Source organism: Hipposideros armiger, unplaced genomic scaffold (assembly GCF_001890085.2).
Source record: "Hipposideros armiger isolate ML-2016 unplaced genomic scaffold, ASM189008v1 scaffold_147, whole genome shotgun sequence".
Classification (NCBI taxonomy): Eukaryota; Metazoa; Chordata; class Mammalia; order Chiroptera; family Hipposideridae; genus Hipposideros; species Hipposideros armiger.
In genome coordinates, this window is record NW_017731497.1 from 2250507 (window position 1) to 2266413 (window position 15907).

At 42.8% G+C, this 15907-nt stretch overlaps 1 protein-coding gene across 1 annotated transcript in view; it reads left to right on the forward strand.

Moving 5' to 3' along the window:
* The window catches only part of TLN2 (talin 2), a 282919-nt gene that overhangs the window by 131607 nt on the left and 135405 nt on the right, over positions 1-15907 (forward strand). Inside the window, exons 16-23 of the mRNA XM_019650777.1 lie at positions 649-757; positions 1592-1800; positions 2333-2431; positions 6075-6242; positions 7476-7770; positions 10460-10626; positions 13625-13753; positions 14953-15066. Coding sequence (XP_019506322.1) covers positions 649-757; positions 1592-1800; positions 2333-2431; positions 6075-6242; positions 7476-7770; positions 10460-10626; positions 13625-13753; positions 14953-15066 — 1290 coding nt within the window. The remainder of the gene's footprint in view (positions 1-648; positions 758-1591; positions 1801-2332; positions 2432-6074; positions 6243-7475; positions 7771-10459; positions 10627-13624; positions 13754-14952; positions 15067-15907) is intronic.

Genomic DNA, 15907 nt, shown 5'->3' on the forward strand with positions numbered 1-15907 from the left:
ATTTACAGGTTCAAATGAACATAAGTATGAGAGCTAGAAAGGTTGTTAAAGACCATGGAGCTCCTGCAGTAGAAGCAGTATCAGGCACAGGACCTGAATGTAATTTGCCCAAGGGGTACAGCTGGATCCAGAACCGGGGTCCTGACCTCCCACCCCCACCCCCACCCCCAAAATCCTACCGGGAAAGGGGCCACATCTACACGACATTCATGTTGTCAATGGAAGACAATCCCCATGCTGACAGAGAATGCTCATGAGCTGAAACACTCTAATTCTCAACCCGTTCTCTAAAAAAACAAGGTGAAAATTAGCATTGTTGGTGCTCATGTCCAATATTATCAAGAGACATCAATTATTCTCATCTTTTATTGCATTTACCTAAAGTCACATAGAATTTTTCTCTCTATCGTCTTAAAAGTTGAAAAAAAAAATGTAACCAGTGTAAGAAACATTGAGAACTTATATACCATTCAGTGTGATCAAGAGGCCCATTAAGGACCTTGTTTAAGATGACTTAAGGACCTCGTTGGTGCTGGCCCAGTAAGACGAGTGTAGCCAAAATGCTGGTCTCGTTTTATGGCATAACTCCTCTGGTTTCCTGGATAATTCTGTGCAATGATTGTGTCATGCAGTTGTCTGGTTTTTCAGGCGTCTAGGGTATGGGTTCAGAATAAAGTTGATGAATCCAAACACGAAATCCACTCTCAAGTCGATGCCATCACAGCTGGAACAGCTTCAGTTGTTAACCTCACTGCCGGTAAGATCCTGAGGGGTTTGTGGTGTGTGTGTGTGTGTGTGTGTGTGTGTGTGTGTGTGTGTGTGTGTGTGTGTGTGTGTGTGTGTGTGTGTGTTTTAAAGTTCTTTGATTGAAATAAATTTTCAACATTATGAGATGACAGACTATTTTTAGGTACCCCGAGTGCTTCAGGCATTTTTCTCCCACTGACCCAGGAGAAATGTGGGGAACATCTCATTCCTTTGTGTCTATATCATGCATCATCATTAAAAAGCACTTATGTAGCTTTTTAAAGCCCTTCTCGTTGTTCATCAATAAGTTGGACATACTTCAAAGTATACTGAGGCTAGTTTCTCCCTTCTGGGAGCTTACGATCTGAAAATGGTTTTGAGTGACTCGATCCGTCATGTGTGCCTCTTTCTGTCTCAGCCAGCAGTAGTGTCTTCTGGCACAGCGTGACTCCCCGCCTTGCTCTGTCAAGTGAGAGCCAGGAAGTATCTTGGCTTCAGTGTGCAGCATTACAGTGTTTCAGGAGCCGAGTTGACCTCCCTGAGCTGCTGACAGCAGCTTAATGAAAAGAGCCTTGAGATGCTGGGACTTCCTTTGGAGTTTTAAAGGTGCTTGTGCTCAGTATTTCAATGTTAGAGACCTCAGGGTGAAAGGACCCTATGAAGAGCAGCACCTTGGTGACAGGGGGCTGTCCATCTCACTGTGCACATGCAGTGCTTTGCATCCGATTCCTACAGAGTGGTGGGTGACCCACTGCTGCAATGTGGCCACTTACCTCCTGCCCACCTGGGCCCTCCTCACCCTTCACCACCCTCCTTTGATGGAGATGGTCCTTCTCTGTCCCAGGTGACCCTGCAGACACCGACTACACAGCTGTGGGATGTGCAATCACCACCATTTCTTCGAACCTGACGGAGATGTCCAAGGGTGTGAAGCTGTTGGCAGCCCTCATGGACGATGAAGTGGGCAGTGGGGAGGACTTGCTCAGAGCTGCAAGGACCCTTGCTGGGGCAGTATCGGACTTGCTCAAAGCTGTGCAGCCTACTTCTGGAGAGGTGAGCCTTTGGGGTGATCAGGTCCTGATGAGACCAGTGCAACCTTTGAGTACCGTGGGGTTTTTACTTCCTGAGCTGCTCCTTCCATCTTGATGGGGCATGTAGAGCTTAGAGAATCTATGGTTCAACCTTCGACACTGATTAAACTGTTAGTAGGAAGCCTCCCTCCTTTCCCTCCCCCATATCGATTAGGTGCAACCTCAGAAACTAACACATATGTCAAAGACATATTTAAAGGGGTTGAAAGTTTTGCCCCCTATTTTTCTTAAAACACATATCCATTCCTGCCAGCTGAATGAGCCTCATTAGTTGAACGTTTCAAATCTGTCCACCTATTGCTGGTGTGTGAGACATCAGGCATTTCCTGGCACAAAGGACGTTTACGTCTCCTGTCTGGCAGATAGTCGGAGACTCTCATTTAGGTGCAGAAGGATCCAATCCTGCAGAATTCCTCCCCCTTCACTGCCATGTCTGTTGGCACTGTGGAGAAAGTGCATTTTCTTTCCAGTCAATGTGTGTTCTTTGTTCATAGCCTCGACAGACAGTTTTGACCGCTGCTGGAAGCATTGGACAGGCCAGTGGGGATCTTCTGAGACAGATCGGAGAGAATGAGACTGATGAGCGATTCCAAGTAAGATATTTGCAGCCCATAATCATGGGAAAGAGTCTAAGTGATGGTCTCTAGACCCAAACAGGGAGAATGGAATGTAAAACCAAGTCTTCCTTGAGCTGTCAAGAATAAAATGGAGGTGGATTATCTTGGGGGTGAGGTCTTTGTGTGTTAATTGAAAATTTTTTTAATTAAAAAGCACATTTCACTTACAATTATCATTATAAAGCACCTATTTAGCTGTTCACACTGGCCAATATACTGGACATTCTTTAAACACAAAAGTGAAGGGATAATATCATGAACTCCCTTGGATCTAACCACCCAACCTCTACAGTTGTCAGCTCGTAGCCAATCTTGTTTTATCGACTTGGGGGCATTTTTTAACTGCGTCATTCTAGAGTGCACATATCAGAGTGACAATGTGTGTACTCCCGTGCATTGCACTCATGTATAGCACAGGCTTGCCTTTACATTCAGAAGTGGGTCTATTGTCTGCACCATCCACAACCACAGGTGTGGTGCAGAAGCCTTTTTTCATCACCCTTATTTTTCAGTACCAAGGCTATGTGCTGTTTGTCTTCTGGTGAACAGCTGTAGCCACTGCTTGCCGCTGGCTTGATGCACTGCCAGCTCAGACAAAAATCTCAGCTTGTCCGCCTCAGCTGCCAGCCACCACAAATGAGGTGCCGGGCCTGCTGCCGGGAGCGTCAAGCTAAGATGGGCTTCTTGCCTCACAGACTGGCGGGCAGATGCCCTTCACTCCTCTTTCTCCACCTCTTAAATCCTAATTTTGCAAGTACTATATCAGTACATTCTCATTAAATTGGTACAGTTCGAGCCCAGGTTCTCTGGAAGATACCTTTTTCAAAATCCTATGTCAAGGTCACTATGGGGGAATTCTGTAGAACTCAGGATAAAAAGATCGTTCACTTTACTCTAGCATTTAAGTGTCTTGCTTCATGGGTCACAATTTTGCATGCCATTTTATCTAAACTACCAAACTTCATCACTACAAGCTGCACCAGTTACACTTATACATGATCATATATGATATGTGACACATGCACCTTCATCCACGGATGTATTTGTTTCTCCTCTGCTTTCCACATACCTGTGGTGCTGGGGCTGTAGACTCGTTCATATCTTGCAGTGCAGTAAGACATCCAATGCTTGGACATTCATGTCATGATGGAGGGTGACACCATAATATGGTGTTCCCAGAAGCCACGTCTGTGCTGAGATGGCCACTTAGAACTGTAAAGAGATTGTACTGCAGACCACATAAATACATCCCATTAAATCCAAGCTAATTGTGTCCCCATCCTGACTTCCCTTAGCCAGGTCCCCACGCTGTCCTTGTATTGGCCTTTGCTTTTTGTGTTAGAGTGGGTCATTCTTTGCAGACATGTACCTGTTTAGGAACTGGGTAAATAATGAGATTCAGCTGTTGGTGTACTAGGCTTAATTATCTTGAAGTGGTCAATTTACTTTCCTTGAAAAGATTATTGGCTTCCCCAAAGTTTGGTGAGGTGGACGGTAAAGTCCCAATTCTTCCTTAACACATTTCATGCATCCTTGTATTTTTTAAGACTTTTCCTTTTTTTTTTTTTCCTATGACAGACTGTTTTCATCACATATAAACACAAACTCTGCTTCCTAATGTTTGTTTCTATTTGGACATGTTAGGGCAGCAGGTTCAGGGTATTGTCCTGTGGAGTCTTTCTTACCAGGTAAATGTCCGACTTGGATGTTTTCCATTTCTGTAAGGTCTCTAGGTAAACACTAACACGGTAAGGTGATCTGCAATCTCTCCAGTTAGAAGTAGCCCTTGGCTTATTGACACTGGATTTCTTACTCTCTATTTTTCAGATTCTTGAGATCCTATCTCAGAGCTTTTCTTGGGTCCTCAATGCACTGCATGTTCCCAGACTTAACAAAGATTTATTTTACATGGGCTACATAATAGTGGTCTTGTTGAAAAGTTTGACAAAGGCCTTGTCAGCAACTATAGCTGTAGTATCACGTTCTTTTTCTAACTGTATTTTGTTTTGGGCAAAATTAATAGGAAAAACAGGATTTCTATAAATGAGCCAAACAAAGCCCTTTAGAACAATCATGAGTTTATATGACCAGATCTTGGTCCCTACGTGAAAAGATGGATTCATATCAAGTAAAGGAATACGGTGACCCACTTTGGAAAGTTATTTTCCTAAATCTTGTTAATTTGTGACATTCAAATTATTTTCATTTAATTTTGAGATATGGGTGTCCATGAACTATAACTTTGCAGGCCATGTTGGGAGCATTTCTTAAGATTGTGTGGCAGACAAGTGCCAGTTGGATCCCAAAGACATCTTCAACTTTTGGTACCCCAGGTTTTGGTTTTGCCCTGGACATTCAGTAAACATCAGAGCCTTAAAAAAAGACTGGACGGAACTCTTCCTTTAAGACTGGTTTTGTCCGCTTTAAAATCTACTTGGTGGTTTCTGATTTGCCTGGATAGCATACAGTCTTTGCTCTGTGAAACTGTTCAGGCTGAGCAGTCTTTTCAGTTTATCTTCCTATAAGATATCTTGTTGTAAAGACTATGTGGGTGCCCTTTGCATTCAGCATCAAAAGTGCTTTTCATTATTATCTGATGAATTAATGAAGACTTCTGACCACATTTCCTCTGGGAGAAAGCCTTCACATGTTTGTTCAAAATGAAAATGGCTCATGTGTGTGGGATATGTTTGGGAAGGCATTTCCAAACCAAATAAACTACCGTCAGTATTAAAAGCAAAGAAGTAAATTAAATGTAGCAGTGGTTATTCTTCAGGTCACACGGATGGGTGACAAAGCTGATGGCTAAATCAAAGGATTCTCCACCCTGTGGGCAGAGTGCCTTTTTTGTTGAGTTAAAGAATAAACTGATCTTTAAAGGCTCCAAGCTCCTTGAATCTTCAGTGAAGTCATAGCTCATAGCTAATTTATTTATGTAGGCCCTGTTCCTGCTTTTCATAAGAACCTAATCCCTATGCAGGAGGCAATAGAGCACTGAGAATAACTACGTTCAAACTATTCCTTTGCTCTTAAGCTGTAGGTGTCGCCTGTGCATGTCCAACGTTGCCCTCTGGAGGCAGATGAGGCTGAATGTGTGGTGATCACTTGGATCCTTGGGCAAAGGAGAAGTCCAAAAAATAAATTGTCAAGTTACAGTGGGTCCTGATGACTTGGAGGCCATGAATTATATTCTTCCTACAGCACATAGTATTCGTGGCATCTGGATATATTTTCAGCTTTTCCCTGATGCACCACACTGACCCCATTCGAGAGACGGGGTCAAAACTCTCAGTATTGGATAAGTGCACGAATGTTAATCAGTGGTGAAAATAAAAATGGTTTCCTCCATCTAATCAACTCTAGATTTAAACCTATGCTCTTTAGTGAATGTATAGGAGGATATGTTATTAGGATGTGTCTTCTTCCTTAATTAGCTCTAAAGACAAGTTGACATTTCAGGAAGCTAAGGGGAAAAATATTATTCTGCAGTACTAAAGGGAGAAAGGTCAAATGGAATTCTAATAAAGTGGTTAAGTGGATACCACATTTTATTTTCAGGCTGTGAAGGGTGATTAGAAATAAAACGTATGACTAGGTTTTTTCAATTTCTTTTTTGTAGGACGTTTTAATGAGCTTGGCCAAAGCTGTCGCCAATGCCGCTGCCATGTTGGTCCTGAAAGCAAAGAATGTTGCCCAGGTAGCTGAAGACACGGTCCTACAGAACAGAGTAATTGCAGCTGCCACCCAGTGCGCCCTCTCCACCTCCCAGCTTGTGGCGTGTGCCAAGGTAAGCCATCTGGGCCCCTGGCCCTTTCCGCAACATGTCCCATGCTCTTATCTGCCTGTGGTCATTGATTGGGGGGACGCAGGGCCAGAATTTGTTAGAATTGTGTGAGGCTAAGAGCTGGCTTCAGGTGTCTTTTTAGGTGACACAATAGGTTTTAGCATAAACTGCCCAATTCTACATATATCATTTGCTCTTTGCTGAAGTCCTCAAGCAGTGGTACTTCTGTGTCTAATTGCCATTTCTATGTGCAAATTGGTGTGTCTCCCCTTTGGACTTGTCAGTATGTCTTATTTACACTTGCGCAGAAAGGGTTCTTGCATTGTGCTGTCAGCATTATAAATGGGTTCAGAAATAAAGGCAGAATTTATGGGGGCCCTTCCTCCACTGCACAGTGTTAGAGTGAGAGTGATGAGGATTAAGGTCATTGTTGCCAGTTGGGATGTACACCCTGTGTCATACTTTACTTCCTTAAGCACCATCACGCCTAGTTTACTGAAGAGCAAACTGAGGCCCCTAGATGTTACTAAGTAGCATAAGGCCACAGAACTAGTAAGTGGGAGAACCGAGTTTTTTAATTCAGTCCTCACTTCCAATACCCTTTCTACTCCACCACATGTGTCTTCGCTGAGACGATGCATCAGAAGATGGGAGGTGTCCTTTTCTCAGCTTGATGACATAACATACTGTAGCGATCCATGAGCTGGCTCAGCCTGGTGTTTTCTATGCCCTGGGAGGATGTACAGCATCAGGCAAAGGAGTCCTGGATGGTCTCCCTCCTGCCTTCCCTGTTCCACCTCCTTGTATCCACAGATAACTGACAGAATTCTTCTGTTCCTTAAAGTACCTTAGAGTGTCTCTGGAAAAAGAAATAGAATCCTTTTAGATAGTCTTGTTATCCTGGCTAAGAAGACTCAATTCAGAGGTTCCTAAAAGGAGGAGGCATAATTGGTAAATACTGGAAATGTCTCTCTATAGAAGTAGTCAGTAGTATAGATTGTTATGTATCACTAATGAAGATAAAAATTAGCGGGCATCTGAAATCACAAAGATAAAGTGAAATAGGGAAGTGTGAGAAACCTCAGTGATGGTTTAGTTTAATTCCTGGTCCTGTGAGTAATGAACTGAGACCTTACTCAGTTCCTTAGCAGAAAGGGACTTGGTGGAACGACTAGTGCACACTGGGTACCTAGTGTCGCCCCACGGTGCCCGGGACCCGCTTCTGTCTCGCTTCAGGTGGTGAGCCCCACCATCAGCTCCCCCGTGTGCCAGGAGCAGCTGATTGAAGCAGGGAAGCTGGTAGACCGCTCGGTGGAGAACTGCGTCCGTGCCTGCCAGGCGGCCACAGATGACAGCGAGCTCCTGAAGCAGGTCAGCGCGGCGGCCAGCGTGGTCAGCCAGGCCCTGCACGATCTCCTGCAGCACGTGCGACAATTTGCCAGCCGCGGCGAGCCCATCGGCCGCTACGACCAGGCCACCGACACCATCATGTGTGTCACCGAGAGCATCTTCAGCTCCATGGGCGATGCTGGTGAGGGGCCGGGCTCAGAGAGGGGGGGTGGTCAGTTTGGGGTTCCCTGAGGGGGATAATGGTAAGAAAGGTGATGGCTGCCTGGGTGCCTGGCAAGGGCAAGCTCTCATCTTCCCCCGTCAGATGCGTCCTCTCTGAGTCTGGGGAAGAGATGGAAGACTCCTAATGTGCCCATTAATAGCAACACTTAAAGAATTAATGTTACCTAGCTTTTGAGTGTTTGGTTTTTTTTTTTTTTTGTTTTTAATAATTTAGATTCACAGTAAATCTCTTTTCTAAGAATGTCTGTGTTGGGTATGGTATAGTAAGTTGGTACAGCCACAGAGGATGCAAAAATGAGGTTTGGAAGAAAGTATATTAGACTCACAGCTTTCAGAGATGGATTCACCACCTGCCACACAAGGTTATAGGGGAAGGGTCAGGTTTTGGTCCAGGGGTGGAAGACAGGATTGAGGGGAAAGTCTAGGCCGTAGCCTTTATTTGAGTTTCCATGGGAAAGCAAAGGCAATGCAGGGCAGGATGAACAATGCAGGATTGGCTGGTTTGAGTAATTTCAACAGGCCCTACACTATAAGGGCTGTCCCTAGCTGCCTAGTACCTGGCCCTGGGATGTTTGAGGCAGACAAGTATTGCCTCCTGGTCGTTTAGAGGAGGTATGTCTTAGGAATGGCTCAAAGGCGTGCTCCTGGCTGCACCCTTGGCTATCTTTAAGAATTGGCTAGCCCAGGAGGGGCAGTCGCTCTCCAGCCAGCAAGGTTTTTATTAAATGTCAAACAGCATCATAGACAGAAAATTTAAGAATATGTACAATGCAACTTTCAATCTATTAGTTAAAAAGCATGTCTCCCTAGACCCAGCCCATCACTATCCTATCTAAATCTCCAGAATTTACCACTGACCGATTTCCGTTTTATCTGTCCAGAAATTTTGATCTTCCTACAGTCATATATGTGTGCGTGTGTGTGTGTGTATATGTGTGTGTGTGTGTGTGTGTGTGTGTGTGTGTGTGTGTGTGTATATAAAACACCTTTTTTTGGTATATGTATGGAACTATGTCATACATATTCTTTTGCAACCATTTTCACTTAATATATATTAGAGACTTTTTTCATGTCAACCTATACAATAATCCTTTTAATGGCAGCATAGTCTTCAATTCAATGGATACAGCATAATTTACTCAACCAGTTATCTTTTAATGGACATGCAGATGATTCCAGGTTTTTTGGTTTGTTAGTTTGTTTTGCTTTTACAAAAAGAATGCTTCACTGAGCAAAATAAAATAAAAATATTTGAATATTTTGGTTTAGTTCTGGGGGTATATGTAGGGTAAATTCATATCTGTGGAATTGCTTGGCCAATAGCAATATATATATATATATATATATATGTTTTTTATTTTAATGTGTTGGTGAAATTTATCTCCAGGAAGGTCCCACAATTTGCAATACTACCAGTAGTTTGTAAGAAGTCTGTTTTCCTACTTTTTCATCGGTGCAGAGCAATACTTTATAACAAGTTTTTTGTTTGTTTTTTTAAGAAAATTACCTTGTGCTTTCCTATATCCTTCTTAACGAATTTAAGAACATAGCAATGCTCCACACATTTGGATTTTTTTGTTATTCTTTTGTTTTTGTTTTTTAATAAGCCTTTTATTTTGGAACACTTTAGATTTACAGAAAAGTTGCAGGTGTAATGCAGAGTTCTCGTCTCTCCTTCCCCATTTCCCACATTTTTAACATCTTCCTAACCCATGGCACATGTGTCAGAACTGGGAGATTAGCACTGGTACGTTACTGTTAACTAAACTACAGACATTATTCAGATTTCACCAATTTTTCCACCGATGTTCTTTACTGTCCTAGGAGCCAATCCAGGATACCTTGAATTTAGCACATTTTGATTGCCATTAAAGCTTTGTATACCCTTAATGTTACAGTGCATTCTTCTCAAATGACCTTTGGGAAAGGAAGAAATCCGTTACATTTCAGTAGCTTTATTTTTAATGTTGACTCATATCCCTCCCACTTCCAAAAGGAAGTTGCAACAGATTTCAGTAAAATCACAGGCACAATATAACCAATTACTAATCACAGTATCAAAACCAGTATTGGGAAGAATAGGGTGAGCAAAGAGAAAATGGATAGGGAAAACAGGGCCAAAGCAAATCTTAGCATTTGCACATGAAACTGGGGTCTCTGCTTCCTATTAGCCAGAGCCGAATGACGCAACCATAGGAGATGATGCAATGTTACTGATGTTAGACAGCATGCAAATTAATTCAAAGTAAAAAATTTATTATAGGGGCTTTTGCGTAAGCAGTTCTGGATGTGAGGTAATTAATATTTTCTATGTACTTATTTACTAAAGGTAAATGCACATAATAAGTCCACATAATTTTGTTCCTTGCCTTCTTTTTATTAAGAGCTCCTCTTTGGTCGCTTGTGTCCTTTTCATTTCTCATAGCTAAAGATTGAACTTGGATGTGTTTGGGGCGTAGAGTCCTGGCAGCCACAGGGAATATCTTCAGTTCTGCATCTAATTGGGCTGCATTGCTTAGGAATAGAGCAGGGGGGCTTACTTCTCTCCTGCCAGAGGAGTAGAGACAAGACCGCTGACTCCTGAGCTCTCTCTCACCTGAGCTTTAGAAAGCAGATGAACAGACCACACCCTTAATCCCACCCTCTAGGTGAAATGGTGCGCCAGGCCCGGGTCCTGGCCCAGGCCACATCAGACCTCGTCAACGCCATGAGGTCCGATGCAGAAGCTGAAATCGACATGGAGAATTCAAAGAAGCTTCTGGCAGCAGCCAAACTCTTGGCTGACTCCACCGCTCGCATGGTCGAAGCTGCAAAGGTATTGTTACATTGGATTTGTTCAACTGAAAAGTGAGTGTTATTAAAAGCTGGGATTTAGAAAGTACCTTCAGGGTAAAGAATGGTCACCCGAGTGTACATTTTTTTGTTTGTTTGAAACCCAGATGGCTTTGTAATGTTTAACCTTGCTCAGGTGGGAAGGAGAAGGTCATGGAACATACGAATGGAGCTCTTCAGGGAGGTGATGTTGACTCAGCCACAGGGAGCAAAGTCCCTGCTTAATGAGCACTCCTTTTCCATTGGGCCATCACCATCGGCTTTATGGAAAATGGGGATTCATTTAAAATTGAGATATTTTTACAACAGTAAATTCACTTACACCAGTTTCCTCCCGGCAGCCTTAATGTTACTTGGCCCTCCGTTTGACTTTTCAACTAAACTCTTATCGAGACTTTGCATAGTAGACTGCTCTCTGCCTCGCTGCTCTTCAAATCCCAATAGCAATTTAATATATTGTAGGAGAGTCTGACTGAAGAGGTTAGAGTCTGCTTTGTGCTTTTTGACAGCTGTGCTATATCATGATGCTTCTAAAAGCTAGTGATTCTTAACCCAGGGCTCTGTTTCAGAGTCCCCTATGACACACACTGAAGCGCATATGCCTCAGTTCACCCCCAAAGATCCTGATTCACACGGTCACTGGTGTGTGTGTGTGTGTGTGTGTGTTTGTAAGGTCCACAGGAGATTCTGATGCCTACCTCTGGGTGAGAACTGTTTAAAATGGATAAGGCTATATTTTTTGGTGTTGTTTTTATTATGCAACTAGCACATTTCTTGTGGAATTCGTAGAAAATTCAAATAAGTATAAATAAGAAAACAGAAATCACCATCAGCTTCACACCCCAAAGATAACATGTTGAACGTATTTCTATGCATTGAAAATCCATTAAACATCCCCACATCTTATCCTATCCCCCTGGCCTCGAACAGAATAATGTATCTCAACCAAGTATATGAATTACTTCATTTAAAATGTGACATGCAGTGAACCATGTAGATCTTCCATGTCGCCTCACCACTGTATTACCTGAGGGACTGAGAGTTCTTCAAGATACATCATGGGGAGGGCTGACGAGAGACCCGCGGAGGAGCAGGATCTGAACTTCCTTTGTTCCCTGATCCCTGTTTCAGCTGAGAAACTCTGCTCTTAACCATCCCTTTTAGCAGAACATACACATTAGGGATTTGTTTGGTTTTTTGGGGGGTTTTTTTCTGGTAGTTAATTTTATTTATGGTTTTTATTAGTTTTGTTTCTTTTTCCTCCCTTCTAAGGCTAAACAAAGCTATTTCAAGCAAACCCTTATGTTCACAAAAACTACTTGCTACACTAGAAAGAACCTTTGTGAAAACTTGAATCAATTCCTTATTTTACAAATGAGAAAATTAAAATTCCAAAAGAATAAGCCTACCATCACATAACCAGGATGAAGCTAAAACCAATTTGTTTTCAGATATACAGTATTCCCCAGACCAATTCACTGAATGTACCAAGTTACTAAAAACTTATTTTTAAAGTATTGTTATTTCTGATTATTGATATTAGATGGGACAACATTAAATGTTTTGTAAATTATTTTAACTTTTAGTTAAAAGTAACTTTGTCTTCATGACAATATTTCAATTTGCTGTAGTTTATTGAAAGCTAAAGAATGTACAATGGTTGGACTTCCAAAGAATATATTTAATGTGCAGGAAAAAAATGTTTCATAATCAGTAAGATTTCAGGGCAAGATTAGTACTCTATATCTAATACACAATCATCAGAACAAAGACATTGCTAAGGAAGGATCCGAACACCCACATCAGTGTCAAGTGAGGAAATGGGGTTTTCCTGCTGCTCAAAATATAAAAGCTGGTGTGCCACTTGAGACAATGATAAAGGAATGACTTAAAAAGAAATACCTAATGACCAGAAAAACTAACATGATTTTTGTAAGCTTGTGAAAGAATCCAAAAGTAACCCAAACAATCTGCCTTGTGACGAAATATTGCCCTAAAGTATTCGTGGAAAGGAACTTGTTCATCTATATGCATCAAGCACTAGTCACCAAACATCCAAGCCCTGTGAGAAAAATCTGGATAGCCACTTTTATCGCACATGGGAGTGGAAGGCTGGATGTGCCTGAAGTCTTTGTTGAATGACTGTGCAGTAAAATCACATCATCTCCCTACACTACCTTTATTGAGCCTTTCCCTGCTTCAAAACCCCACCCATCTAATTAAAGTCCACTTAGCTTCCTAAGACACTTTAACCTACAGCAACACAGTAAAAGGGCCCCCGGGAGTGTGGCCACGGGCTGTGCACCGCACCTTCCTCTGTCCCTGCCAGGATAGGGGTATCCCATTTTCTTCTTTAGTTCAGTTACAGTTAGTTCAGTACAGCTGGGTACCTATTCTACTTTGCTGCACTTTACAACTCAGGCTCTCTAGGAATGCAGTTTCTAGACATCGTCTTTGGTGAACAGTATTTCCTTACAGTATTTTGGGTGGCACTTGTGACCCCCCCTGTTTTCTCCACCCCCCACCCCCGTTTTACCCTGTAACCTTAGCCCATTCACATTTACCAGTGCTACAGGACAGGAGCATCTTTCAGCAGTGACATGTGTCTGCCATGCCAATTAAAATAAAAATTCCCTCTGGGAGACATGGGAAGGGGGGATTTATCTTGACATCATTTAAATCATGGATTTCTGACCACAGGTTAATTTATGTGGACAACCAAGGCGATGATCTCGTGTGTTTCATTATTACCACTGGATTTCGACTGTTTAGCGGTGCCGTTTTGAAACATCCCTTGGTAGATATTTTGTTGTTGTTGTTGAGAGGCGACATCTTTATCATAAAGATATTGCTTGAAGCATTTGGCTCTCTTTTCCGGATACTTTGTATTACTAGGAAAAAGTAAAATTCAAGGTGAGAATTCAGTGTCTTTGGCATGCCGCCCCCAGGACCTCTTGAAATCTTTATTTTCACCTTCTCAGGGAGCTGCAGCCAACCCTGAAAATGAGGACCAGCAGCAAAGACTGAGAGAAGCCGCAGAAGGTCTTCGGGTGGCCACCAATGCTGCTGCCCAGAATGCTATTAAGAAAAAAATTGTCAACCGATTGGAGGTGAGTGAAGAAGCTCATTTTGTGGATATTATTTTAGAATGCAAAGACTTATTGGAAAGAATGATTGGATTAATAAGGCAAAGCCCATATAACGAAGCTAAATCAAGATTAATGGTAGAGTTTAATGGTTTAGGTACTAAGAACAATTTGAAATGTTGGTTTATGTTCATTGTACATTTAGATTCAATGGTTTAGGCACATGGACACAATTTGAAAAATTTCTTTAGTTCATGATTTCTCAACGATTATTTCTGAGTTTAACATTCTTAAATAAAATTAAAATTTTTTTCAGGAGAACCCAGGATTTTTTTTGTCCCCTTCCATTAAGGGCTGTCTATATTCAGGAAGGACCTTTAGCTAAAAATGTATATATTTTGTTGGAGGCAATGATTCTTCCAGGGCTCCCAACAGAAAATATGGAATTTGGGAGACTCGAGACGGAGATCAGGCTTGTATAGAGAGGTATGGAGCAGAGTAATAAGAAACATTTTGTCATTTTTCAGAACACTTATTTATTCTGAAAAAAAGAAAATATTAGCCATAGGCATAAACTGTGTAAGAAAATAAATCTCACAAATGTACACAGGCGTCCTACACTAAAATTGGGGCTGTTGGAGGCGGAGAACCTGCCTTGGCAGTGTGTAATCCCTCCATGTGTAGCCTGCTGACTTCTGGAAGAAACCCGGCCTCCATGTTCCTGGAAGGACATGAGACTGAGAGAGAGCGTGCACACGATTAAGTGCTCCAGTGGGAAAATCCAGGCCTTTCTGAACCAAGGGGACGCGAGAGGACATCATGGTCACTAGCGTTGTGCTTGACCCAGAGAGCAGCCTGGGCTGCTGTGGGAGACTTTTTTCCCCTAAAGCATTCAGACTTGGTGCTGCTTATCACTGCCATCGTGGTCCTGGAATTATTCCTTGTCTTTCTGAGAAAGACAAATGAACAATGGAACTTGAGCTTTCAAGCATGCTTGCCTTTATCACTGGTCCCAGGGAATGTAAACCAAATGAAGATAACAGGGCACTTTTAGGTCAGGATCCTCAGTGGTATTTAAAAGGCGGAGTCAGTGCCTGAAATTCCCCTTTCTTACGCATGCAGCTATCCAATGCCAGGTCTGTAGTAGGAGGGACGTATGTAAATGTGCATGACTATGTTGGCACACGCTAACCCCATTCACCTCCTCTCCCTGTCCTCTGCAGGTTGCAGCTAAGCAGGCTGCGGCTGCGGCCACGCAGACCATCGCCGCCTCCCAGAACGCGGCTGTGTCCAACAAGAACCCCGCAGCCCAGCAGCAACTGGTTCAGAGCTGCAAGGTGAGTTCTGGCTGCCAGAGCCAGGTCTGCTAGAGATAACCCTGATCGCATTAGAATGCCATATGCCCGGGTAATTCGGTTAAGACCGACCATCCAGGGCCCTAATCCAGTTTGTTCCAGGTCCCATGTTCCAGGTGCACACACACACACACACACACACACACACACACACACGCACGGATGTCTTTTTTTTTGTCTGTTAAGTGGATGGCCTGTGTAGAGGAAGAATATGATGCATTGTCTTTTCCTTTGTCTAGCTTCCTTTTTTTTTTTTTTTTCTTTTTGAGAGACTGAATCAAGGTGGATCAATTTTCCTTTGATGGGGCCATTTTCAGGCTCTGAAATAGTAATGAAGCATTGAATTTCCAGAGTGCCTTTCTCCCTCTGAGAGGTGGGCCTATGCATTCAGTCTGTGCTTGTCATAGCAAGGTTGATTTCCTGCTTTACACTGATTATACCTCGAGGGTTTATTTCATCCTGGCTGGCCTCAGTGACCACATGCTTTCAAATGGTGCATGTTTGTTCTTCTGAGACCTAGGCCTCTATGCCATGTTGAAGCCAACGCACTACAAAAGGGACAGTAAACACCTTTGTTGCCTTCTCTGAGGGCCCAGGGAGTTGACTCTCCAAGGAGACCCCTTAATGATGCCAGACATGAAACCTAATGTGTAGCCATTGCCCGCATGTTGGCAATATGTCTGACTGAGGTCTTCTGAAAGTATTTGCACTTAGCAGTGGGGGCTGGCTGGAGAGGCATATTTGATTATGCTGGGGAGCTGAGGGCTAGCTGCCCTCTCTCTCCTTTTAAAAATCTTCTCTGTGAAGCGATTCACATGTGATG